This window comes from Lonchura striata, chromosome 3 (assembly GCF_046129695.1).
Source record: "Lonchura striata isolate bLonStr1 chromosome 3, bLonStr1.mat, whole genome shotgun sequence".
Lineage (NCBI taxonomy): Eukaryota > Metazoa > Chordata > Aves > Passeriformes > Estrildidae > Lonchura > Lonchura striata.
This window is the reverse complement of record NC_134605.1, coordinates 108,410,307-108,437,617: the sequence shown is the minus strand read 5'-3', so window position 1 is coordinate 108,437,617 and position 27,311 is coordinate 108,410,307. Positions and strand designations below refer to the sequence as shown.

Genomic DNA, 27,311 nt, shown 5'->3' with positions numbered 1-27,311 from the left:
CTTAGAAAAAAGTCTGTCCACCAATTCAAAAGATGGACTTGAAGCATCTTTGACAAATGGAGCTTTGAATCACATCAATCACTGGCAGAGGAGGTGCCCACCACAATTCCCTTCACCATTTGGAAGAGCAGGTCAGACACTGGCAAAACAAGGCCACTAAGTCTGCTAGAGGTGATTTAAATACAATGTACCAAGATAACATTTGCTTTAAGCTTCTCATTTTCACAGCCTTACATTGTGAGACTGGCTTATGAAGTCTCCCATTTAAAGCCTGATTTGTGATTTATAGTGATTTATAACAACACTAAAACCTCCCACAAAAGACAAATTAATACTCAGATGCTTTTTCAGCACCTCCTTTGAGAAAAAGAGTTTTGAGCCAGTGCCAAGGAGTGGGAGGCAAATATTTCTAAGGCAAATATTTCTACTGAAACACAAATGGGTGGCAAACTCTGGAATAACATTTTGGCATGGAATACATGCTACATTTTTGGAGTCTTTTCTCTTTAAAATGTCTGAGCATTTCAATTTAACAAATTAAACTTTCCCTAATAAAATGAGTTGGTCAAGGAGAAAAGAAGGAATTTATGTTAAGTCTCCTTAAATGTTTTTTGCACATTTGTGTTTAAAGCCTGCTGCCTGGTCTGACTCTCAGTTCATGGCAGTCCCAAAATACTGAGTACTTGTTTTGGCTCTAGGCTTACTATTATATTGCCATTAAAATTCCAACTAAATCCTCCAGGTTTGTAATTAGAACTATGGAGAGACCCAGGAGTTAAACACAAAGGATGCTGAAATTCAGCAGAGGAAATTACAGCACAATTCAATGCGAGACGTGTTGGATGAAATTGAACGGAACAAATCAGTGAAGCAGATAGGGAAGGAGAGCATATCCAAAGATCAATTAATGCATGTCTGAGTGTTGTGAGCACGGCTAAGCAGCAGTGCATTAAGGCTAAACTGGGACTCTTAAAAAAAGCAAAAAAAGTGCAACAAAAAACTTATGAAGGACAAAGCAAGACTGATGGATTCATTCTGTTGAAGAGGAGTTAAAAAACAGTAGGTTTATTTGATGACCAGTTAGAGGAGAAAGGTAATAAAATGTCATGCTTCAAGGTATAAACTGGTAACCACAGGGGTCTGTAAGCAACTTTTTCCTTCTCTGGAACATTGCAAAACTGGATGACAGGGTCTTTACAAGGACTGCTCTTTATCTCCCTCTCCTTTAGTCTTCTGGCTTTGATTGAAACATTGGGCGTGTGCCAGTCTCAGACCTAAACAAAGCCTGATGCTCTAGTGGTCAACTATAGTGAATTTCATTTTCCATCAAATGGAATGAAAATCAAAACACAATAAGAGATGAACCTGAACAAAATAAGATTCCAGTTCAGTCTTCCTTATTCCTGAGGGTTTTATAATGCCTTGATTAGGAATTCTGCCTCAGCATGGACTGCAGGATTGATATTTTACTGATGACAGATGTGATTTTCTGTATATATTACCAGCCTGCCAGGTGTTGTTGGCAGCAATGAAGGCCAGACTAAGCATCTAAATTTTTTCTTAAAATTACAACACAAAATTGCTCAGAAAAAATATCCCAGAAACATTCCACAGGTACCCTAGACAGTATTTCCCATCCATAAACAGAGAATCTAATAATTAAATGGCATTAAATCAAGAAAAAAAGCACTAGTCATTAATTGATAAAGAAAACATTGGATTTCCCACTGTCTTGGCCAGGGGACCTCAGAATGTATCCAAAAATCTCCAGAGGACAAACGTCTCCAGAGGATACTGCTTGCCCCCTTTCTTTACTTCTCCCCTATCTTGGTTTACTGTTGATATCACACATTTTGCTGCTTCCACTGTACCTGTAATCCAAGCACAAAGGCAGCAATCCACATGATACATATGGCTCCATCTGAGTTAAATGCCTAAACTAACCATCAATAGACAATAAACCAGATTCTTCTAGATCATGGTAAATTTAATCTTAAAGTAAATTGAAAGAGCCAGGGAATGGGCAGAAGCCCTGGCCTATGACTTTTCAGACTGATAAATTGTAAGCATATAATGCAGAATTACTTCTGTCCAGGCCACCTAGCATCATACCAAGGAGCATTTCGGCCTGGTTCTTGGTGTGGACCAAGGATGTGTCCCAAGGGACTGCTTGTTTGTGGCCACCCTGCTCTGGATGTGAGTTGAATTGTGCCATTGTGCCATCTTCCACTGGACTTGAGTCCTGGCCTGTTTTATTTATTCTTACAGCAGCTGTGGACATTTCATTCAATAATTTGAAATCCTCTTCTGCTTCTTTTTGATCACAGAACATGGAGAATATCATGGTGATGCATGTGAAGTTAATATCAGCTACAAGCTAAAGCATTCCTATGAACACATATCATAAGTGGGAATGAAACTTGCTCATTTATTTTTAATTTCACCAAGAAATGATGGAATGGAATGGAATGGAATGGAATGGAATGGAATGGAATGGAATGGAATAGAATAGAATAGAATAGAATAGAATAGAATAGAATAGAATAGAATAGAATAGAATAGAATAGAATAATTCAGTTAGAAGGGATCTACAGCAACCTTCTAATCCAACTGCCTGACAGAGGCATGCTCTTACCAGATCCCAAGATTGAGATTATCCAAGAAATGGTCAGCTAAAGTGGATAATGAAGCAAAGCCATTTCTGACATGCTGTATAGTTCATTCAGCTTGATGCAGAACTGATAGAAGGGCCTACAACTGGTCCTGAGTCAGGTCTGTGTCATCATGAACCTAGTTTTGGTTCAACAAGAGGAAAGTGGTGCCAGTGGCAAATAAACCCTTCAAAGCTCTTCCCTTGATGCTCATGAAGGAGAAAGATAAATATCATGGAACCATGGAATAAGGGGACTTGCCATAAGAGGGGACAAAATCTGAAGCTCCACACTCCTGAAAAACCATGACCAAGTGACATTTATTTCCAATTTCAACCAGAAATGGTATAAAGGACCATTTTAAAGATGTTCAATTTCCTTGGTGAAATCATTTAAGGTGCTTAACTGGTGCTAGAAAGAAAGAATCATACCTCACACTTTAGGTGGCAGCACAAATGGTATTGGAAACCTCAGCTAATCCATGTATATCAGGAGATTTTACCATCACTGCTGTACATTCATCAGTAACATAAAATCAGTTTGCACTGAAAGATGAGTTCAGCCTCATATTTATGAAGGGACTTGGGAAAGATTAGTAAATTCTACATTTGTGAACATGGTTTCAGGAGCTGGTAAAATAACTGGAAGACAGCCATACACATGGCAAGAAAATAACCACAATACCATCATTGATGAAAGGATGGCTTGATAAGAGGAAGCTGCAGACATCATCATCATTAATTAAACATTGAAACTGGAAAGAGGAGGGGTTTGTGGTTAAAGTATTGGACTCAAACTTAAGAGACCTGGGTTGCATTGCTGGCAGAATAAACATGGACAAGCGCCTTAACATCTTCTTTTACCAGGTCTCCATCTGTAAAATGGGAGCAAACCATGCTCCTTTCCTTTGCCAATTTAGAGAGGGATTTTTGCCCCTGGATTAGCCTGCAGCAGGCAGCAATGCACAATCCCCAGCATAGATGAAGGTTCCAGGTGCTAAAGCAATTCAGACCAATAACAAGAAATAACAGTACAGCTGATAGAAAGCTTTGCTTCCCTGAAAATTAGTTTTCAATTCATTTCTCCTAAGGAAGAAATTCTATATTTTTACATGCCAGAAGCCTTTCCCCCCCCCCCCCCCCCCCCTCCATTTTAGTGCTCACTATGTGGGAGGTGAAAATAGAGTTCATAATGAGAACTTGATTCTGTGGACTCCCAATGGGAGCATACAAGTTGCTGGGTAAGTGTCCTGCCTTATAACCACTTTTCCTTGCTACCACAGCTGTAACTAAACTAGTAGAGAAATAAGAACATGCAAAATAGATAACAAGGTTATGTGGTGGTTTTTTTTAAGGCCTCTGCTGAATAGATGAGAAAATAACATGTGGATTTACATTAGCTGCATCTCATAATACAGTTGCTAAATCAATATGAGACACTGTGGATTTCATGCATGAATTTCATGGAAAAGCCTTATTCCACATATTTTCTGGAACATCTAAATCAAAGATTATTTTTCCCCTAGTTCCCTCCCTTCAAGGTAATTTAATCTCTCTCTCAAACACCTCAAGCACTGTGAGATTAATTTTTGTCATCCCAGGAAACAGGTTTCCCTTCCTTTACAAACCTCCTCTCTTTTCCACATCAACCTGGCCACTGAAGCAGACAGAGCTTTGGTTGTTCGTGACCTTACTTCATTTTATTGACCCCAAATATCTGGAGATTGCTCCTCAGCTGTAGAACCACATCTGTGTAATGCCTCCCTCTACTGGATTTATGGAGATGGCTAAGGCAGCTAATAAATGGTTGTGGGTCACTGATAGGTTTGGGAGAAAATGCATTTCTGTATACATTCAAAACTGATAGCTTGGTTTGCCTTGATTTTACAGGGATTAAAAGAATGTCCTGTATGCAGCTTGGTTAAACAAGGGCTGAGGGAGATGTGATAACTATCTACAGAAAGCTGTGAGCATGCTGGAGTTTGTAGTTTACCAGAGTTTAAAGTGATTAAATTAGGAAGGGCTGAACTTTGCAGAGTCTGGGGCAAGAAAACTCAAACGTTTTTTTTAGTGAGTGGAGGATTTGGGAGAGTGGTTCACAGAACTGGCCTCTCTTTCCACTTGTAATTTAAACCTTTGCTGGTTCCTTCCCCACTTTGAACTCAATTAAAAGAACATGTGTTTTTGCTGCAGACAAATCCATGATGTACAGTGAGGAGGGAAAAAGAGCCATTTAAAAACTGTGCAGTTGCTTCACTGTGTTATTGACGGTTCTGTTCACTGCAAGTGGTAAAAACTCTGGCATAAGACATGGATCACTGCAGATGTGAGTCAGAACTGATGGCAAGCTTGTGGTCCATCAGTGTGCAACAGCATGAATCTCTGATTCCTACTGAAACTCCATGCCATACCATGATATTAACACTTCCTAATCTTTCCACTTCTCCTCTCCCTATGTTTTATTTTTAATCATGCCATTATGACAACTCCATTTCACTTTTTAAAAATTCCTCTTTATTTGGACCATCTGCCAATGTATCAGCAAAGCTTTGAACACCCTGAACAGTCAGTGGGAGTGAGTTCCTCAAAACGTGCTTGTGCAAGGGAGGATTTTGTAGCCAGGTTTGGCCAGCATCTCGAGGGCAAGCCTGAAGGAAACTGGGAACACCAACAAAATCAGAGCAGGGTATCTACTGAGTATGATGGAGGCATTCTTGTACATGATGGCTCTTCATAGCAAAATTGTCCTTCTCTAATGCAGAGATGTTATTTGGTCCTGGTTTAATCGCTGGATAATGTTGAACTATAGCAACGACTGTATCAACAGAGAGATCATAGGGAAATGACACTTTGCATGGAGCCAAATTATCCAGGATGCATCTGGCTGCATTAGTAATCTAAAGTGAGATCATAGTGTAAAAGAAATGTGGGGAAGAAGAAGGACTATCCTTTAGTGAGAGAGCTTAATAAAACTTACACTTAATCAAGAAAATACCTCTGTGTGTGATGATGCCCACAAAATACAAAATTACTCCCATGCGAAAGGCCTTTGTTAAAATCCTTTAAAAACATCTTTCAGAAGTTTGGGCAGATAGGATTTCAACAAACAGAAAAACAAACTGGCAAAGACTGCTGGTTACTGTGATGGATTGGTAAAACAGAGTGTCAGCTACCGGCAGCCACAATTCCCCCATGTCTTACAACTTGCAGAGAGCAAAGGGTTGCAGAAGTCAAAACCATGGCAGGTCTGGGACCTTGCTCTCATTTTTTTCTCATTTCTGATTCTGAATCATGTGCCCAAACCTAAAATGAGTAAGTCAAGTTTCATAAAATATTCCCAAATCTTCTCCTAAGATGCCTTCCTTTGATTGCAGTCTCTGGCAATTTCAGGGAACAGCCAGGGAGCCTGTGGGGGTATCCTTTTCCCTGCCTTACACAGCTTCCTTGCTTCAATCCCTTCAAAACACGTTCACATCCTCGCTGGATCTATCCTTTATGCTGCAGAAGCAATACCTCTGAAGGACTGCTGTCTTTGAAATACCTTTAAGGCCCATCTTCCCTTTTACAAACGAAGAGGATCTAGGAAGTTAAAATGATGCTAACAAAACCAGCATTGTTTACTGGGCCCTGCTTTGCCAGGAGAAGGCATTGCTATCTGTGTCCTGCTGTCAGAAAGATGCTGTGATTTGAGCACCATCCAGTGATATCAGCTGGGCTGGCTCTGGAGCAGACAGTGAGGTGAGAATGTGGATGAGAAGGGAAAAGGGAGCACAGTGAGAGTTTATTCCTGTGTTTATGAGAGGTAACTTTGTTAGATCAACTTTATAAAATGCTTGCTTTGTCTAAATTCATGAGCAAATGTTATCCTAATAAAAATCACAGCTGAAAAAATCATCTTCAACTTCTACAGGAAAGTCTTTGGCTTTCTCTCTGAAGTAACCTCCTCATCTTACCAAAGCAGCTGAAGATGACAGCAGCATCCAAGCTTCCACTGACGCTGCTTTCCAGGCTCTTTCTTTGCTTTGACTTTATTCCCAGCCCTGGTATATCAAGACACCCTACTCTGCAGAGCTGAAGGCTCTTAAAATCTCAGAAAAGGCTGCCTTCCCTTCCCCCAGTCATGCAAAAATAGCTTTAATTCCAATTTCTTCACAAAATATGAATAAAAGACACATACAGGGTCTCAAATGTGATTACCTGCTGTCCCTTTTCCCTGTACACTGCCCGTAATTTGCATTCATGATGGACATCCTATTTTGGACCATGACTTCTGTGGGGAAAGAGCTGTTTTTTAGCTATTTATATGAAGCACTTGTTACATAGCAGGAACAGAGATCTTTTCTCATGGCCTTGGCTTTCAGTGACAAATTCCTTCATTGGCACCTGAAACCAGATGTGCTTTGTGCATCTGAACTGCCCATATCTCCATTTCAGCTGCCTTTTACATGAACCAACTGAGAAGACAGATGGTTCATATGATCTGAGATATTAAAACAGGCTTCAGGAAGCCTAGATAGAGCAGAGACATGTGCTTCTGTGGGTGTTGTGCACTGATTATTGGCATCATGGTTCCATGTAAAGAAATCTAGGATAAGATGGCTAGGCACAGAGGCAAGAGTGATTTTAGCACTGAGAACTGAGGGAAAAACTTACAAAATGTGTTTAAAATGTTAAATATTCATGAATAACCCTGTAACTCCAATCATTTAAAAAAAAAAATTCTGTCTGAAAAGAAAGGTAGGGTAGAAAACATCTTTTTGCATTATAAACTTTCTTCAAAAGCATGTAAATGTGATAACAAGACAGATATTGATGTGCTTCTGGGTGTGTGTGTTTGTTTTTGTATAACTCTCTGCCATCTAGAGCTGAGCAAACAGTGGAGTCGGTACAGTGCATTGCTGGGTTTTTCCTTGTGCAAATATCATTTACTGGCAACATCTGATTATTTTCTCATGTTTGCTGAAGTGGGTGAAACCAAGGGGAAACCAAGATGAAATGCTGGGAGAGCTTAGTGTTCCCTCATGATGCCATGTACTGGCATCCTGGCCATTTCCAGATAATTGTGCCACTTTCTCTGGAAGTGTCCAAGTGTCCAAACCTGGTCTAGTGGAAGATGTCCCTGCCCAAGGCACAGGGTTGGAACAAAATGATCTTTAAGGTCCCTTCCAACTCAAACCATTCTATGACTCTCCTATACAGATGGCATCAACTTCATGAGTCTGTTTTAGGAATTTAAATTCTTATTAGGCAATGTACAAGGAAAATTTGCCTCAGTTTACATTCTCAGGCTAATGTTCATTCCATAATATATGCAACAATAATGGTTTCTTTATTAATACAGCTTAAACATTCAAAAGAGGCCACAAGGATGGTGAAGGCTCTGGTGGGGAAGCAGGATGAGGAGCAGCTGAGGTCAGTTGGTTTTTACAGCCTGGAGAAAAGGTGGGGAGACATCACTGGGGTCTTCAACATCCTCACAAAGAGCAGTGGACAGGCACTGATCTCTCCACTCTGATGACCAATCACAGCACTTGAGGAAATGGCTGGCACTGAGTCAGGAGAGGTTTAGGTTGGATCTTAGGAGGAGGTTCTTCACCTGGAGGGTGGCTGGGCACTGGAACAGGTTCCCCAGGGTCATGGCACCAACCCTGAGAGAGTTCTAGAAATACTTGGACAATTCTCTCAGGCACATGATGTGACTCTTGAGGTGTCCTGTGTGGGACAAGGAGTTGGACTGATGGGTCCCTTCCAGCTCAGCATACTCTGTGCCTCTATGAATTTACCAGCTAGATAGGGATCACTGTGCTGGCACAGTGCCAGGGATACACTGACCTTAAAGGTGTCACCTTTCCATGAAACATATTAAAAATTCAATTTGGAAGGTACCTCCCCATTGACTCTGGGGCTGCAGGAACCCACTATGTGATCTCTTTTCTGATTGCAGACATCCTTTAGTCTGCATTTGCTCTGCTTGGCAGTGATTTGTAATGTGATTATAATGTATATTTACACACACACCCTCTCAGCACTAACTGCCTGGCCACACTAGAAAACAATAAAAGCAGTCAATCCCCTTCCTTCTTGAACTTTAATGCTGTGTGGTGAGTGAAAGACTCTTAAAAATTGTTTTATTAAGGGAGCAAATGGGAACCAGGAGGTGTCTAAATGTCTGTCACTTCACAAAAACAAACAAACAAAACCCAAACAAACAATAAACCTAGTTGTTGTTTTATCTAGTTGTTGTCTTATTTTCTTTTTTTTTCTCCTTTAGAAAAAAATTCCATGTTAAAAATCATCCTCCTCACAGGAAAACAGAGAAATAAATCTTCTCTTATTAGTGTTCAGCCTGGAACTTATTGGTATCAAGAACTAGGATATGAGATGGAGATTAGTCAGGAAAGGGAGAGGAGAGGAGAGGAGAGGAGAGGAGAGGAGAGGAGAGGAGAGGAGAGGAGAGGAGAGGAGAGGAGAGGAGAGGAGAGGAGAGGAGAGGAGAGGAGAGGAGAGGAGAGGAGAGGAGAGGAGAGGAGAGGAGAGGAGAGGAGAGGAGAGGAGAGGAGAGGAGAGGAGAGGAGAGGAGAGGAGAGGAGAGGAGAGGAGAGGAGAGGAGAGGAGAGGAGAGGAGAGGAGAGGAGAGGAGAGGAGAGGAGAGGAGAGGAGAGGAGAGGAGAGGAGAGGAGAGGAGAGGAGAGGAGAGGAGAGGAGAGGAGAGGAGAGGAGAGGAGAGGAGAGGAGAGGAGAGGAGAGGAGAGGAGAGGAGAGGAGAGGAGAGGAGAGGTTAAATGAAGCAGGCAGATGCTATATGGGAGTGGATGTGTATTTCTGGATATATGGGGCTTAGAAAGTCTTTGGTCCCTGATTTGCAGAACTTTATCTTTTCCTTTGGTGACAAGGTGTCATTGGTATTAGTGGGGAAATGAACACCCAGAGCTTTTCCAATATTGCTGCTCATTGGCTCAGTAGGCAGCAGCTCAAATTCATGTCAGGACAGCTTCAGAGGTAAGACCTGGAGTGGAAAGGTCACCAACGCCAGTGAGGTGCTAGACTGACTCTGGCTCAGGAAGGGGAATTTTTGTACCATAGGGTTAATTCAGGGCCCAGCAGCAGTGGGAGCCACTGGTTGTCTTTTGTGATCATGCAAGGACATGTCACTGGTGAGGATGACGTCCAGGGAGCTCTGTTCAGTCTCTCAGTATGCCACAGACACTTCCATGACAGAGTCAGAGTACAGGCAGGCAGTTCTACAAAAGTGAGGAAATGATCACTGTGCTTTGAAACATCACCCAAATGGGTTTGACTCATCATTTCCTCAGTTTTCAGCAGGAATTACTGCTTAAATTTTCCTCAAGAAATGCCTCACTACCCTTAAAATATGCTCACTGTGTTTCTGGGCTAGAGCCAGGCCATCTAAATTAAGGGACATAAATTAGCATAGTAGCTCTAGGCCACCTTCAGAAGGCAGTGAGGTCTTGGTGGCCTCCTTTCTGTGCTGACTGCAGGTCATGTCTGGTTCATTTAGACTCATTTGCCACCTAAGCAGCATGTGCCAGCAAGGCAGGAAGAGCCTGGACCTCATTTTCTTTAAAATAACTCCACCTTCTAAAGGTACAGCAGTGATCTACAAGATGAAGTCCTGGGGCTCTGGAGTGGTGGAGGCTGAACAAGCACATGAGCTGAAATCACTGTTTAGGACTGAGTTGGCTGAGCCCACTTTTCATCATCTCATGAGATGCCTGATATGCCCCTGAATCAGCACCCTCAAGGCTCTTTGACATGGATGGGGCCCTCGGTGCTCTGTGACACCCCAGGGCTCTCTGTGACACTTTGCACAACCCAGCTGCTGAGTTCTGACTGCGGTGGGGACGAGGATTACGGATTTAATACACCCACATGCTTATCCCCGTGTAAATCAGAAGCAACTCCACTGATTTCTTTGGCATCCAGCCCACCCAGCTCCTAATGGAGCCATTCATAAGAATCCCACTAACTTTCCATGGAGGAGTGTGGATATGGCCCTTGCCTTGGGAGGTCGCAGTCAGCCCACTGGGGTTATCCTGTGAATGGGAGGGAAGAATCAGCCCTCAGGCTTTTCCTTTCTAATTCTGAGCATGCTGCCAGGCTTAACTATGTTAATAATTAACCCACAAGCCTGGAATTCCCTTCTCCTTCTATTCTGTGTGGCAGCCACCACTGAGAAAAAAAAGGCAGCAAAAAAATATAGGAGACCTGAGCTGGCTGCCCATGAGCGTACTTCACAATCTGTGGGATCTAAACAAAGGGGGAAGCTAATTTCCTGTAGAAAACTGCAGGAAATCTTCTCCTCAGCACAAATCTTCTGTCGCAGGTGAGAAAAATGTGAAGTTTGCAAAACAATTGCATATTTGGATTTTATACCTTGCACACAAATTAACCTCTTTGAATAGGGTCACTCCATTATTATTATTATTTTTAGATACGCAGTTAAAGTTATGGTTAGCTTTATCCCCTCCTGTGTTATTGTTGTTATACCACATATTAATGTAGTGCTTCTGTAGCTGGGAGAAGTATGGTTGAATTACAGTAACACGCTACAAGCAGGAGGAAAGAGCTGTGGTTTGGCTGGTCCACTACTAGATATACACCAGCACATCTGGACAGGAGATCATGTGACAAGTAGGAAAGCCAGAAACATATCCTGGATACTATAAAAAATGGGTTCTGTTAAATTAAAAAGGCTTTAAATATTGGCTCAGCTGGTTTCTGTATAGCGTTTTTAGTAGTTTTGGAATGTGTTGCAAGATTTGTGATCATCAAGAATTTGATTAAATATTACAAATCCATTGTGCTGCTAGTTTGTTCTCATGGGCTCTATGTTTCTTGCCAGTTCTCCTGTACTCTTGTAACGCAAGCCATGACTTCTGATTCTGGATGAGAACTTTGTGTCCTCAGAACAACTTCTGTGCAAAAAAAAAAAGAAAAAGAAAAGAAACCAAACACGGAGAGCACCACAAAAAAAGTCACTGCTTTTGCATAACATTTTGGATACTTACAAGGCTACAGTAGGTTTTCAACTCCTGCAGGATGCTAGACATGACTGCCTCTGGTTAAAAGCCAGTCTGTTGACTCACAGAAATTTGAATCCTCAGCCAGACCAGTTGCTAAATTTCACTCATGTCTATTCACAACTTGCTATGAAGTGCTGTTTTCCAAACACAGCTTTGTGGCTGTATGTGCCATCCTACCTTCTTCCTAAATGACCTGAAAATCTTGGACAGTCTTTGATTTCAGGTCTGAAAAAGGTCATGTTCTTCTTTCTTTCTTATGCATGGAAGCAACAGTCTTACTGGAACAGATTGTGGTTCTCCAAGGAGCAATGTTCCAGCAATATTAATAAGCTATTGCTATGGCATCACAAAGGAAAACGTCATATCATTATGTAAATAAAGGACTGGAAGGATCACAGAATCATGAATCATAGAATGGTTTGGATTGAAAGGGATCCTTAAAGGTCACCTACTCTAATATCCCTGCCATGAGGGGTTCACCTTCCACTGGATCAGGTTGCTCTGAGCCCTTTCCAACCTGACCTTGAATGTTTCCAGCGATGGGGCATCCACCAACTCCAACACTGTGACAGTGTTTTCTGAATCTCTCTGTAAAAAAATTCTTCCTTATACCTAATCTAGATCGACCTTCCTTCAGAGTAAAATCATTACCCTTTGTCCTGTCACAACAGGCCCTGATAAAAATTTTGTCCCCAACTTTCTAAAAAGCCCGCTTTAAGTACCGCTTTAAGGTCACAAAAAGGTCTCCCTGCTCCAGGCTGATCAACCCCAGCTCTCTCAGCCTGTCCTCTCAGGATATCTTAAGGGGTCATTGTGTCCAAGCTTATGTTCTGATATTACCTCTTAACCTGTGCAAGGCAAAACCAGGAAGCACAGGAGGCTGTTTGGCTAAAGCATGAACCCTTGGAATCTCAAGCACAAGAAGTGGGAGTGAACACAGGGGGCAGATTACCTGGATGAGTATATGGAAAGAGCAAAAACACATGAGGGAATAAACTCAGAGAAGCCAAAACACAAAATAGGATTAAAGTTTCAATAAACATACAGTGTATGAAGAAATCATTCTACAGATTCATCAGCAGTAAGAAGAGAACCAAGGAGAGCTGGCCTATTACCAACAGAGAAAGAACTATTGTCAGATGAAGCTGACACAAGGATACATTTAACACCTTTTTCAATAAGTTTTCATTTAAAGGCCTAAAATGATCAACATCATGAACAATGGATAGTTCCATGATTTATTTGCTCTCAGATTGGTTGAGACTGATGAACTCTGGTCTAGGGTGCTGAGAGTGCAGCTCCACATCCCTTGAGTTTGGCTGGGGAATGCACTTTTATAGAAGATCTCCTAATCAGCTCTGTTTAATGTGCTCTGGTTTTCTTTACAGACAGGCTTAGACCTCAGAATGAAACTAAACAGGAAGACACACTTTGGGAGTGTTAATTGGTAGCTGCTAACAGGCATGAAATCCCTGGGACCAAACTAGAGCCAGTCTGAGGGAAAAAGCAAATAAGCAGAGTGTGGTCACTGAGAGTAAATGTTTCTTAGGACTGATCCGCTGCCCTTGCAGCACAATGCTCACACAAACAGACACAGCCTGGAACAGGCCAAAGCAGACTTACAAGTGTTAGCAATTATCTTTGACAAGCCTTGGCGAAAAGGTGAAAAACTGGAACTGGAAATAGTGTCCATTATAAAAAGAGGCAGAAAAAGAAGCCAAAGAACCTTAGGCCAGCAAATTTATATTTTAGCCCCAGAAAAGCTCTGGAATGGACAAGTGAACAAATTATTACACCTGGAAAATACTAAGGACATGAGTAGCAGCCAGTAAGAATTTGCCAAGAATAAACCAATCTAGTATTCTTTGAAAAGAGGAAAACAGGTCTTTCTGTTTGTGGAAAGTCGAAGGGTTTCACAACTGATGCTTTTTCACTTGCCGTTCTCATAAGCAAACTAAAGATATATAGTCCAGGTGAAATTAGGTTAGGTGAAAAACTGACCAAATTATTATATTCATTGAGTAGGTAGAAATCTGCCAAAATCAGAAGATAGAACTTGTCAAGAAGTTTTCACAGGGGTCAGTCCATGAAGCAGAGAGTAGATATATTAAATTTGCATAGGGCACAAGACTGGAAGAGAGCATAATAACTTCTTGAAAGAACTACCATTCAGCACTACTATGACATTGTCCTTCTAGTCCTCTACTGGGAATTACCACCCCAGGAAACATTGGGGGACCAATTTTCCAGTTTATCTCACTACTCTCATTTAGCACAGCAGAGACTCAAGGAGTCTTGTTTTTCTCCAACCTCAGGAAGGTGCATAAAGAAGACGTCACAGCCCACAGATAACTGCCAAGAGAGTCATGATTCAATCATCCTGAAACCTCAACTCCATCCAAATGAGAACTTATGCCACTTGGTCAATAAACTTACATGGTTGGGGATTTTTTCTGATTCAGCCCTGCTCTCATTTAATCAATGACAGAACTCCTGAGGGCTGTGAATGACCAAAGTGACAGCTGAACAAAACAAGGACTGGTGATGCTCTTCTTTATTTCTAGAGGGACTTGTTTGAAAAGCAATGAGTAGGGCAGGGAAGGACACGTTGAACAGCACATCTATCAAGACATTCCTGCACGCGGTGTCTGAGACATTACAGTTACACACTCCTTTGGGGAACCATCTCACACAGTGTGTACGTTATGGTTTCTTTTAGGGAAGCTTATGGGAATCATTGAGCTTCATGTATTAGTCACAAAATGATTAATAAGGACCCAAAGGTTCACATGCACATACTTCCATGTTAATGAAGCCCTCATGCTTTATGCATGAAGCAGAGCACAAAGCTCCGGAAATAGTTCTCTTCAACGTTCTTTCCAATGTTCCCATTTTTTATGCTATAATAGACATTGATTTATTTGAAATCAGCATAAAATATGTACCAGCTCAATAAACCCCAAAGAGGTTCTCAGACTTTCTTGAGTGTCCTCACCAGGCAATAAATCACAGAAGCAATAAAGTATGTTAAATAGCTTAACCAATCATAAAGTGCAGAGCCATCAAATGACTCATTTAAATACTTGTAGGACATTAACCAAATAAGAGATACTGAAGTCTTTAAACACATATTTCTTTCTCACACTTTCACAGTAAGTATGGAGATAGGGCAGTGGAATTCTGGCCCATACATTAAAAAAATATAGAACAAAAAAAATCTTTTTCTTATCTTTGTAAATGAGAACTGCTATATACTCTATTTACTTAGCATCTATCTAGTTAAATTATTTTGTGGTGAGCTACAGTATGTGAAAGCTGAAAAACTTTTGCTGTATTTATCTTTGCCATATCCTATAGAAAAAAGGAAGTAACCTTTTCACCTTCTTAAAACAGGGGAATTACAGAGAGACAGAGAGGACAGAGAGCATTAAATCCATAAATGAGCCACCATGGGCATCTTTTAGGGTCTACAAAACAAAATCTAGATTATTGAGAATCTTACTATAAATCTAATGTTAGAAAAATATATATTTCCTTCAGAAATGTGATTTTTCACCGTCACAGGAAGCCAGAATGGGAGAGAGTTTGCAGATTAAGACACCTAAATCTGGTCAGCTGAATCAGTGTAAAGACTTCACTAACTCTGCCAGCTAGAACTTCATGAACTACACCTGGAACTAAGACAGCAACTTGCAGGTATTAATCTTCATTTGCATGTCTTATTCCAAACCTCTGCCACATTCTGGCAGACATCCTACCTTCTAGAATCTTCTAGAACATCCCAATGTCTTTGGGCAATGAACTGCATTCTTGTGGTGGCCTAAAACTTGACTCTGACCAGCTGAGTGATTCCCTTCTTCTGGCTTTATGGAGGCCTTTGAAGTTTGAGTCAGGTCAGTGTGGGAGAAGGAAATAAGGCTGAAAATCTGCCTCACAGTGTGGCTGGTTAGGGTCTATTTTAGTTTTAGTGACATTTTATATAGTCTGTAATGAGAATCCAAAGCTGAACCACCTCCTTTTGATGCAGAAAATGTCTACAGGATATTTAGACAGAATTTCCTACTCTTGCCCTCCCTCAGGGTTTATTGCTCTTCTCATTAGACATGTACTTAAGAAATAATATATAACACAAATATTTCTTATGTTTATATTATATGAGTGTGCATCACAGGAAAATAAAACCATATCTATTCCTGTGTATACATGGGGCAGAACTAGAAGTAGGTGTTTCAAATGCATGTGCTAACCACTAGAAAAGATCATCTCCCACCTACTTTCCCATTCCTGGATTCCTGAATTTGCTCTGCCTGGAGAGCCAGTGGAGAGTCAGAAAATGAGTTTAACACTGGCACTGTTGATCAGAGAGTTCAGGGTTCTGCACAGACTTGAGACATGAGCCAACATGATGGTGCAGATGCACTCAGGGAAGAGGATGGGTCAGCAGGTACATAGCACTCTGCAGGAAGGAAAAAAAAGGTCTGGGTTGAAAGCCAAAGAGAGGATTCAAATGTAGGGCTTTCCACACTGAACTTGAATGCACCAACCCAAGCAAATTATATTAAAGAAGGTCCTCCCTCATAATTTCTTTGATAGAATAATGGTAAAGCTCGTGATAAGCAGGTGAAAATAGGGGGAGTTTTCATAGTGTGCCCTCTCATTGTCCCACAGACTGTTCAGCAGAGGGTTTTTTTGGGGTTAGAGGCTGTTCACCAGCACATCTATTATTATTCCTGGATTTTTGAGTCTCACCTGAAGATTATTCACACTTCTGGCTTCTGTACAAGCCTGCAACAATTAGTTCCTCTGCATAATTACATTTCTGATAAAAAAAAATACTTCTTTTTGATCTAAACCTGTCTATCTTCTACAAAATGGAAAGCAAATATTTCTATTTTCTCCATAACCCTCCATTTCTGCAAGCCTCTGCCAGCTGTCTCTTTTTCAACTTCCCTTTTTGCAGATGCCATATCATACAAACATATGATCATCATTGACCACTATTCTCTTCACCATTCCTGATCCCCTGCTGCATGCAGATCTGCACATTTTTCAAGAAATGAGCTCAAGGGGCATGAGCATAATTAAAATGTGACTTTTCTGGTTTATAATTTAGTCTTTGCTAACTAATTGTCTACATCTATTTGCATTTTAGACTGCTGACACCTGTGCTCATATTTGCTTTCTCCTGAATTGACAATAGTCAGTTTAGAGCCTCTTATTATTCATGAACACTAAGAACTGCTTTATTTTTCACCAGATGCCTTACTTCATCTGTGAAAGTCATATATTCAGATATAAAACTTAAGACTCTTTATTAAAAACTATTTTTTTTTTGCTTGTTGCAGAATCAGGGTGCTTGGTTGGAAGCACACCTCAGCAGAGGTGTCCACTTGCTGCATATTTTGTATCCTATGAGCACTGGCAGGAGTTCTGTGTTGGCAATAAGAGATATGTGACACCTACTTGGAACTAACCTGTGTTAGAAAGCTGCATAGTGAGCACAGAGTGTGTTCAACTGACTCTAGGATATGCTGGCACATGGGATGGGAGGGGATAGTCATGTGTGAGAGGATGGTAGAGTCAGAGGATCAGAAAATATCTTGAATTGGAAGGGTCTCATATGGATTAATTGCAGGAATAGCAGCAGCAGCATATCTTCAGTACAAATTCAAGTTTGATTAAAAATGCTCAGGAAGAAAGATGGAAGGAATAAATGGTCTCGTCCTTACCTTGTAGCTATCCCAGCTGCCTCATGAAACTGCTTCTTGTGTTTCCTTCCCCACAAACAAACCCCCTGTCTTTTCAGAGGCCCTCACAGGCAGCTGCATCCTCACTCCCTGCCAACCCTCACCCTGCCTAAATGACCACTTGTCTAAACCCCTCACTTTCCCATCCCCTTTAAACTTGAAGAGGTGTTTTTCCATAGGATCTGATCAAAATTCAGTACAGCCATGCTTTGCATGTGTGGGGTTGGTTGCCACATCCACTACAATCCACTGAACCATCAGCACTTTTCCATGGCCCCTCTGGCCTCTGTCAGCTTCTTCCCAGCCTGTTACTGGTCCAGAGCTGCTGCTGCACATCTTGGTGGGTTTGAATTCATGTCCTCTGCACCAAACTATCAATGTCCCTTTCTCCTCATCCCCATGCCCTGAAGCACCATGACTGATGAAACCAAACCTCTTGCCCAGGATCTCTCTATAGAAAAAAAATCCCCCTTCTACTCATTGTGATGGCAATGCTTAGTCATGACTGCTTTTATGAATAATCCCTCTGGAAGAGATAGAGGTAGGAGGGCCAAGCACCAGCTCTTTGGGTTGTAGGTGGGCTGAATTAAAGTTAGGAGTAGGTACCTACTAAAGGGTCTTTACTGTTGGACTGAATGATCATTGTAGATACTTTCCAACGGAATAATTCTATTCTATTCTATTCTATTCTATTCTATTCTATTCTATTCTATTCTATTCTATCCTATATTCTATATGTATATATATATAATATATTCTATATTCTATATATAGAATATAATTCTATTCTATTCTATTCTATTCTATTCTATTCTATTCTATTCTATTCTATTCTATTCTATTTCTATTTCTATTTCTATTTCTATTTCTATTTCTATCCTATTCATTTTGATTTGATTCTAAATATTCCATTTAGATGCAAATTCTCTGAAAATCAGTAGTCACTTCACCCTCGATTCCAGTCATGTTGGTCAACTTTAACAGGCAAGGCAATGTTACTAATTCTTAGCTTGGGGAAAATTTTCTTGGCACTCGCCATTCTCCTGTCCTTCCAAATGTCTCTGAAATTTTGGATGAAAAATCATTTTGTTCCAGACATGGTTTCTCTCTGAGTGTGTGAGTGTCCATGCTTGTGTGCGTAGGAAACAGGATGAGTTATTTTGGCTTGATTTCTTAGCCAGATCACAGCTCCATTTGCACAATCATTGTACATGTTTCCACAGGATTATACAATGCACTGGCCATTCCAACTCGGCTGCAATATTTGGCATGTTGATGGTGGACTCCTCCTTTTTCCCAAACATCCCAGAGACTGGCTTGACTCCACCAAAGCCAGTGGAATTACAATAAAATAAAAAACAGTGTTGTGGAGCAGAAGAATCAATCTGATGATATTTCTTCAAGAATCCACCCACTTGGTAGAGTTCAGGTTCTGGCAAGTGACAACTTGTAGATAGCTCATCGTTGCTACAACATGACAAGTCAATACCCACTTCTCAATAGCAGCACCTTGATATGTACCTGTGGACTTTTTTGAATTACCTAGTTCTGTGTGATAACCAGCCCAGAAGAGAAAAAAAAAATGTCTAGTTTACCTAAATATTATGTTAGAGGTAAAACACAGCTTTACAATTGCACTCTAAACATAAAACCCAAAGCCTGTTCAAACCACCATGTTGCAGATGAGATTTACCACCTACTGAAACCTCTGGGAGTGAAAAAGAGCACAGAAGAGCCCATTCCAAGCTGGGAGAGTGTTGGGCTCCTGTCTCCTCTCTACACAGCCTTCATCTGATGGCAAGAAAATGAGTCTGATAGTACAGAGAGGGTTTAGCTGAGCAAACAAGCAGCAATTCAACCTGGCTTTGTTGTGTTTACCAGAGCCAGGACAACTTTCAAAAGCACTTCAAAACAGTAGGATGAGCCTCAGGTCAATGCAGCTGATTTCTGATAGATAACTTGTATGTCTCTCCCCTTTCCAGGGGAGGAGCTGCAGAGGGAGCCAGGGACAAAGGGCCAAAGTCTGGAAGGTTTTTCCAAGAGCATGGAACAAATGTAGGAAAACATGAAGGGGAAGACTATAAATCAGAATTCAGAAGGATGCACTGTACATGGCAGCAGCTCTGAACCTTCAACAAGACATTTTTCGAGCAAGGTTTTGGAATTTTGGTGGGCTCTGACCTGCAGTTTTCACTTCCAAAATAACTTGACTTTTCTAAAGTGGTAATTTCATTTTCATGATAATGCTAAACTAAAGCCACATGTGCTTTAATTTAAAGCAGGACTCAGGCGGTGGACCCTGCCAAGAAACAGTAGAGAAACATGCTTATTCTACTAGTTTGCTTGAGGCATTCAGCATTTTTGAATGCCTAGGCAGAAATATAGTTTTTAAATAAGCCAATCCCAGAGAGAGAGAGAGCGAAAGAGTGAGAACAGAAAAGGGAGGGAGGGAGGGATAGATGAAGATTGCAGCACATATTTGCATTAAGATTTTGCTGCATTGGCTGGTAAAATAAGAACGGATAAGCTGGCAACAGAGGAAATATTATTTATTACCTTAACTGTGTATTTTTTTTGACAGCGAAGGTGTTGTCCAGACCCCTTCTCTTTTTTCAGACAAAAACTGGCTTGTTAAACTTCATCATAGCACTGGCTATTAGATTGCTTTAAATACACTTTTGGTGGTTGCACAGCTCTTTCTACTAATTAAATCCCAGGGAGAAATATGTTTACAGTCCTTCTGGAGGCATTCTTAGGATTATTTTAAAGTGTCCTGTGCGGTTCAGGAAAGCAACCTTGTCTTTTGTTTAGTAAGAGGAAAAGAGAGAGACAAAAAAGAAGAAAAGAGACAAGAATGAATGAAAAGGGAGTGTGAGAATTCCTCCCCTCCTCCTCCAGAAAACCAGATGACTGAGCTCTTGGACTTAGGGGCACTATGTGTGGGTGAGAAACCAGCTTCTTCCCCCCACTAAAGTGACTTCTTACTCTTTTATTTGTCAGTAGAAAAAAATTTCAAGATCTCAAAAATTTCAGCTCTCAAACTGCATCACCAAATCAAGAAAGTATTAATTTCCTGGTAGAGAAGATTATACAGACCTGGGTGAATAAAGTCAAAGGTTGTTGGGTCAGATCTTAAATTTTTGTGACTTTTGCTGGATCCTTTTCTTTGTCAGGCTGCCCTAATTTTATATGTTCACAAAAGAGGTGTAGGTGCTTCACGTGAGGCACCAATGGTTGTAAAAAACCTCCAATCCTGTCCCCAGACAAATTGATTGGCTACTGTGAAAACATGTTTCATTTTATTGGCTTCCAGGCACTTACACTAGAGATGCTCTTGACTTGTGCCTCTTGGGGATTTTCTTCATCAAAATATGCACACTTACAGGAATTGGGAATGGCAATAATCAATGTTTTGTTACTGCCCCAGCTGTCTGTATCTACCCCATGGTGGCTTGGAACTGTGCAGATAACACAAGCACACGATACAGGGATGGTAACTGGACACCTGTGCTAGCAGATATTGGCCAAATATGCTCATTTTAAGCGCTCCCATTCTGCTGGCCTTGACCTGACCCTTCCCTTCTGTGACACAAGTAGGACTTTAATCCTTCAGTGAGGGTTTCCTCCTCTGCTTCCCCCAGCCCTATCCCCAGATGTCCTCAGTGGTTAATCCTGAGCTTTCTGGTCTTTGTTACAGTCTTTGTGGGTGTCCCTAAACTGGGACCCAGATATTTCCACCCAAAAAATCTTCCTAGCATGCCAGCTTCATGCTGCAGCATCACTTTTCTGTTGCCATAGTGTCTGACCACATCTGAAGTGGAAGTGGGGTCAGCATGACAGATGTAGCTGGGTTCATGTAAAAGCCCTGACAGACTCCAGCTGTCTGCTGTCATAATTAAAATAAACCCCACTCTCACAGGTAAAACCCCAGTGATCCATAGTAGTCTACTCAGGACAAGTTTTTTAAATCCCTTGCAATAATAACTGATGTTCTCAAAAAGAAGTGCAGTTTTTATCTTAAAGAAAATAAAAGGTGTTCTAACAAAGAATTTCTAATTTTGAAAGGCTCAAAGTTGCTTTTCAAACAATTCTTCCCTGGCCCTGGAACAGGCAACCCTTAGAGTAGTTGTTTTATGGTGAAATATCTTCAGTAAGAAGTATTTAGAAAAGGAACCACAATGCCTCAAGACAGACATGATTCAATGATTTCCCAAAACAGGGATTTTAAATAAATATTGCATTACATCTTTCTGGTTTGGTTTTGTTTTTATAAGCCATCAGTAACATACATGTAGCAGCTTCCAGGAAGGATGTGCAGGTAGTGAATTATCCATAAGAAATGACTAGGGGCTGAAAGCTCAAAGCTTCACTCTTTCCTTGAATTACCTGGCTGGCAGGCTATAACAAACATACATGCCACCCACACACTGTTTTAAAAGAGCATTATTAAGGTTGCAAATCAATTCTTAACTCAAAAATGAACCTTAAATCATTTTCCTTGTGTGTATGAATTATATAAGTCTTTAATTAAATGAACAGCTTGTATGTTTTCCACCACCTCATTCAGAGTGGATGGTGCTCTCCTAATTCAATATTTTGTTCTCTGCTTATTATCTGAGGTGCGACCCCAGGCCTTATTTACAGTAAAAATCTCATTCTGAAGAGAGAATTATTAATTTCCTTGTGGCTTCTCCTGTGGGGCTCATCAGCACGGGATCCAAGGGACTCACAAACATTCACTCATGTCTTCCCAAAACAGAGGAGGGGATGCTGTCATCCTTGCAGGTCTGTCAGAGACGCAAAGCACAGGGGGATAGAAAACGGAATTTAGGGGGACACAGTATGAGACACATGCCCTGATCCTGGCTGCAGCTGGGAATGACAGCTGCTGCTGCAAAGTCAGAATCCATGATCTTATCAGGTACCTGGAAGATGAGAAATGCAAAGTTAATGACTTGTAGAAAGAGTTTGGCTGCAGTGACCAAAGATGGGTTAAACAAACACCACAATAAGAGAATCCAACTCAACTAATTTAAACACAAGACCATCCATTCTTGCCTTGCAGCCTTCATTTTCTAGTATTGTCTCACCCTTTTCATGCTTTGAAAGGACTGAGAGCAGGACTGAAAATGTCTCCTTCATTCAGGATGTCAGGTCCCAGAGCAGACACTCCTTGCACTGAGGCAGAGGACAGTGAGAAATGCAGGAAGTCCTCAAACCAATAAAATCTGCATGAACACCCCTTAGAGACAAGAAACCAAACTGAAGTTGCACAAACCTATTAAAATTCAGTGATTTCTAATCTTTGCATCATCCTGCAGTTAACATTTATAGTTTTATTTCCTAGGTTTTTAAGAAGCCAGTCTGAAAAAATCAACTTGGCCGAAGGTATGCTCCCGGCACCCACAAGAGCCATCAGCAGGGCTGGAGCCTCCCTAGCACCCTCTTGGACTTCTTCATTTGAGATAACAGAAGAACTGGACAGAGGAAGAAGTTGAGGAGGTTGCTTAATGTCTTTAAAACTGTGTGAATTGTGTTTTTCAAAAGACTGAAACTTTGCCAGTTTTGGGCAGATTCTCACAGGGAATGCAAAAGACTCATCTCAACCATAGAAGCCAGCCAGCTGTAAAAGTTGAAATTCCCATTATAAATCAAAGGCAATTGTGTCCAGAACTAAATGCCAAAAAAAAAAAAAAAAAAAAAAGGAACCTTCTTGCATATGGCTATTTCACCCTAAATTTCCCCATAAAAAAGGAAAATAAAAATCAAATATAAAATAATACCAAAATGGAAAATTTAGTTCCAACACAGAATCTTGGGCAACACAAAAATTATTGGAAATTAGAGTGTTTTAATAGAATTTGTTGTGCAATTATAAAAGTTATTGTGACAGAGAATGTTTGTAAGTTTTTTTTTTATCTGGAATGAAGACATGATCTGAGAGGTGATATGTCACATCTTTTACCTGTGCTTTGTTTGCTTGAAGCAATGTAGATGATTCAGAAAATGTGATCTATTTATCAGGTGGTTCCATATCTCTGCTTGACTTTGTGGTACTTTGACTTGTCTGGTTAAAATGTTGGGAGGAGTACATGCAATGAAAACCTCAGATTGTTGCTTTATCTATTCCCACTCCCACTCCTGGATGAGATCTTGAGTCAGCCAATTCCTTTATGGTTTCTAGTAATTGGTTTAATTTTCAGATGTGTGAAAAGATTTCAATTCCCTCACATATGACTAGCACAACTAGAAAATTACACATCTTTGTTGCTCAAATAGGAGCTGAGTTGCTGAACTGGAAACACTGCGACTACAAATGCTTGATCTGTTTTTGAGATGTCCAAGGCATTATCTTGTCTACACTGCGCAAAAGCCAATCAGGAATTTAAGTACTTTTTTGATGCCTGGCCAGGTAGCTCTATGGTAGGTCAGGGGCTCATTTATTGTTGGTTGTTGACACTGGGATTCCTTTAAAGAGCAAATGTCACCTGCTGTAGGACATGGAGCAAGGATCAGTCCACGCACGCCCAGGTGTGGCACCTCCGTTACCCCGTCAGCCGCCTGCCAAAATCACCAAACAAATGAGACCCACCCTGCACACAGCAGACACAGCAGGGAGCAGAGGAGTGCCAGGAGGTATTTGCAGGTGGAAAAGGTTAACATCTCCCTGTGGGGTCCTTCTGCTTGTTTCTGAACATGCTGCTCAATCCTAGCACAGGCCGGGGTGCCTCTGCTGGATTTCTCTGCAGCCAGAGGTGGCTTTCCCAAACCTGTGTGCAGTGCCAGCATGGAAGTCACCTGGGAATGGCTTTGGAGTGAGTTGTTGGAGAGCTCCAGGTTGACCATTTGGGTATTACTTTCATTTACATTGTTCTCATATGCCAGCTGCTTATTATTGGATGTATAAAGCATGTTGTTGGCTGCAGCTGGCTGTTAATTGGGTGTGGTTAGAGAGCATTTTTTAAAGAAATCTTTTCGGTATTTTGTGACAGAAATGAGAATTTGTTACAAAATCCTTCTTTTTTTTTTTTTTTTTATCTTGGTGAAAATAAAACACTCCCAAATTCAGATTAAACACATCAAGTGTTCTGAATATTTTCCCCATGATACAGTTTGTCAAAGCATTTGAATTTTGAGCAGTAATGGGTTTTTCCCCCCATGTTTTCAAGTTGAAGCCAAGCAAAAAAAAAAAATTGATTTTGCCCAGTACTAGTTGGGACATCATTTAGATAGATGCTCTGTCAATAGCATCCATAGAATTTATCCCCTAGGGTGTTATATCTGTGTTTCTCAAGCTCTGCTATATCATAGCTTGCAATATCCTTTGGAAAAGAACATAGGTAGACCACTCAATTAATCAGGTTTACTTGATTTTTGTCCACTGGAACTGGAATAAACAAAAAAAAATACTAATGTCTAAACCAGAATAACTGCATGTCTCTCTGATGGATTAGGAAATCCAAGAACTATGGTTTTTTAAAGCATGAACAATGGAGAGCTGACATTGCAAAAGGCCTGATAAATGATACTATATTGTTTTCTTTTCAGTACTTTCCACCATTGCCCACTTGCTTCAAGCCCTAAAGACCAACTCCAGAAAAGGAAATCTTGATGTTAGTGAATGCAACATCTTCCAGTGGAGCTCAATAATTTATTTAGTTGCTCTGTAAATAAAACCCCTCAATCTGGGTGCCATGTTCTGTGAAGAGCCTTACTAGACTGTTTATTTGTGAGGCGAATCATTCATGGTACTAAAGAGCAATTTTGTGCTAGCAGTGGAATATTTAAGTCATCTAGGTACCAAATAACTTGTTTCCCAGTCATCTGAATTGAATCTGCCAGGATGTGCTCCTGAAAAGTAATGGAATAAAAAATAAAAGACCCCACTGTTTTAATACATGGTTATAAGCAACCAATAAAATAGTCCATTTTCCCTACCTCTGAAACACTTGCAAGTTTAGCTCTGTAAAGGTTAAATAATTGGTTTAACCTGATCCCTCTATGACTCTCCTCTACCTTGTGGGAAAACTCCTGTAAGCTTATTGTAAACATAATTATGCTGTGTGGGCTTTTCATTAATCTACCAAAAAACCACAAGATGACATGCATCAGACTGGTTTTTTTCTCTTTCTGGAACTTGCCTCTACTTGCAGTTGCAGCAAGATGCTTATTTGTATAGTCTGAACCTTTTTGCAAACATACCGTGAACTAAATCTTTGTTTTTTACATTCTGAGAATTAAACTGGAGTCATCCCAAGATTAATAATAATAAGTCTAATACAAACCCACCTCTGTAGCCATTACATGATGGACACAAACCTCTCACCCTCTTGTTCTTGGGCTTTGTTGGCAAATCAAGCAGTAATATATGAGGTGAGAATGTGAAATACAAAGAGTGGGAGTTAGTTTCAGCAATAATGCTGAGTGAAGAGACACATTGCACAGTGTCTTGGTGGCAGGGTAGCCTACTGATTTACATGCAGTTTGCAAGCTCCCAGGTGAGGATCCTCTACCTTGCACATTACACCAATGCCAAAATTACTACCCCAGAGCCATCTGAGCACCCAGTCAAGGTTATTCTGCAGGGAAGCAATTGGGACATCTGGGAGCCATTGGCTTTTCCACCTCCTAAGGACTTTTGGAAAGTACTTTCTTCTTTCTCAAGTATGTGATAAATATCTGATAGCTCTTTGGGGATTTTGGGTCAAGATATTTGGAAAAGAATGGCTGATTGTACTGGGTTTGTGGTGGGTACATGGACTTTTAGGGTATGTTCATTAAATATAGGTTAAATCCAAGAATATCTCAGTTTGCACATATCTACAGGCTAGTTGGGCTGTCTTCCTCTGCTTTTTCCTTTTCCTATCAACCATGTAGGGTTATTCCAATAGCTCAGTCTTTCCCACATTCTAACAGTTGCCTGTTGTACAGTAGCTGATGAAAGACCAGAGCTGGAAATCACCCAGATTTCCCTATTTCCCTTCACTGTCTTCATTTATTAGGGAACAAAACCCAAAAGATAGTAACACTTGTTTGGTTGCCTAAAAGGATGTTTGGAACACAAAAGGATAACATTAGAAAAAGAGCTTTAAATAGACCTGTTACATATAGCTTTAAATTGAATGTGTAAATTTGGATGGGCTATTAGGAAGAAATTCTTTATTGTGAGAGTTGTGAGATACTGGCACAGGTTGGGCAGAGAAGCTGTGGACGCCCCATCCCTGGGAGTGTTCAAGACCAGGTTGGTTGGAGCTTTGAGTGGGAAGTGTCTCTGCCCAGGACAAGCGATTGGAACAAAATGAGCTTTAAGGTCCCTTCCATGTCAAACCATTCTAGGATTCTATGATTCTGTAATGTACTGAAATAATGGGTACAGATCCTTTTTTGGTCTCCAAAGAGAAGAATATGCATTACAAAATAAATTTGTCAGCATGGCCCTTCACAGACAGCAGGACTCCAGAGTGGTTGTGCCTGAAGCAGCTCTGATGCCAAAACAGCAAGGGGCTCTCTGAGGACAGCCCAGAACTTTCAGCACACTTAGGGATCTAACAGAGGCACTCAGCTCCTCTCCAACTGAGCCACTGCAGCTCTGCCTGCAGAGGCCAGTGCAGAAAACCCCACAGCTGGTGCTGCTGAGGTGGGAGCAGGGACAGGAGCCACCTTGTTCACAGCATCCAAGGAGATGCATAATCCAGGTCAGCTGCTGGGGCGACAACAGCACAGATGCTGCTTCCAGGCCTACATCATTGAGGTCTAGGTGAAAAGAAGAAATAAACTCTAAAAATGCTCTTTTTGTTAATCGCACCTTTGGGAGTCAGAGGTTGGGCTGCAGTTGATATTGAAACAATATCCATATCATCATCTGTGGAC

General features: G+C 40.9%; 1 protein-coding gene across 1 annotated transcript in view; it reads left to right on the top strand.

Annotated features, from left to right (window-relative positions):
• RUNX2 (RUNX family transcription factor 2) overlaps positions 1 to 23,123 on the top strand; it is a 195,861-nt gene extending 172,738 nt beyond the window's left edge. Inside the window, exon 6 of the mRNA XM_077782469.1 lies at positions 22,789 to 23,123. Within this exon, the coding sequence (XP_077638595.1) occupies positions 22,789 to 22,796 (8 nt within the window). The 3' untranslated portion in view covers positions 22,797 to 23,123. The remainder of the gene's footprint in view (positions 1 to 22,788) is intronic.
• The last annotated feature ends 4,188 nt before the right edge of the window (positions 23,124 to 27,311 follow it).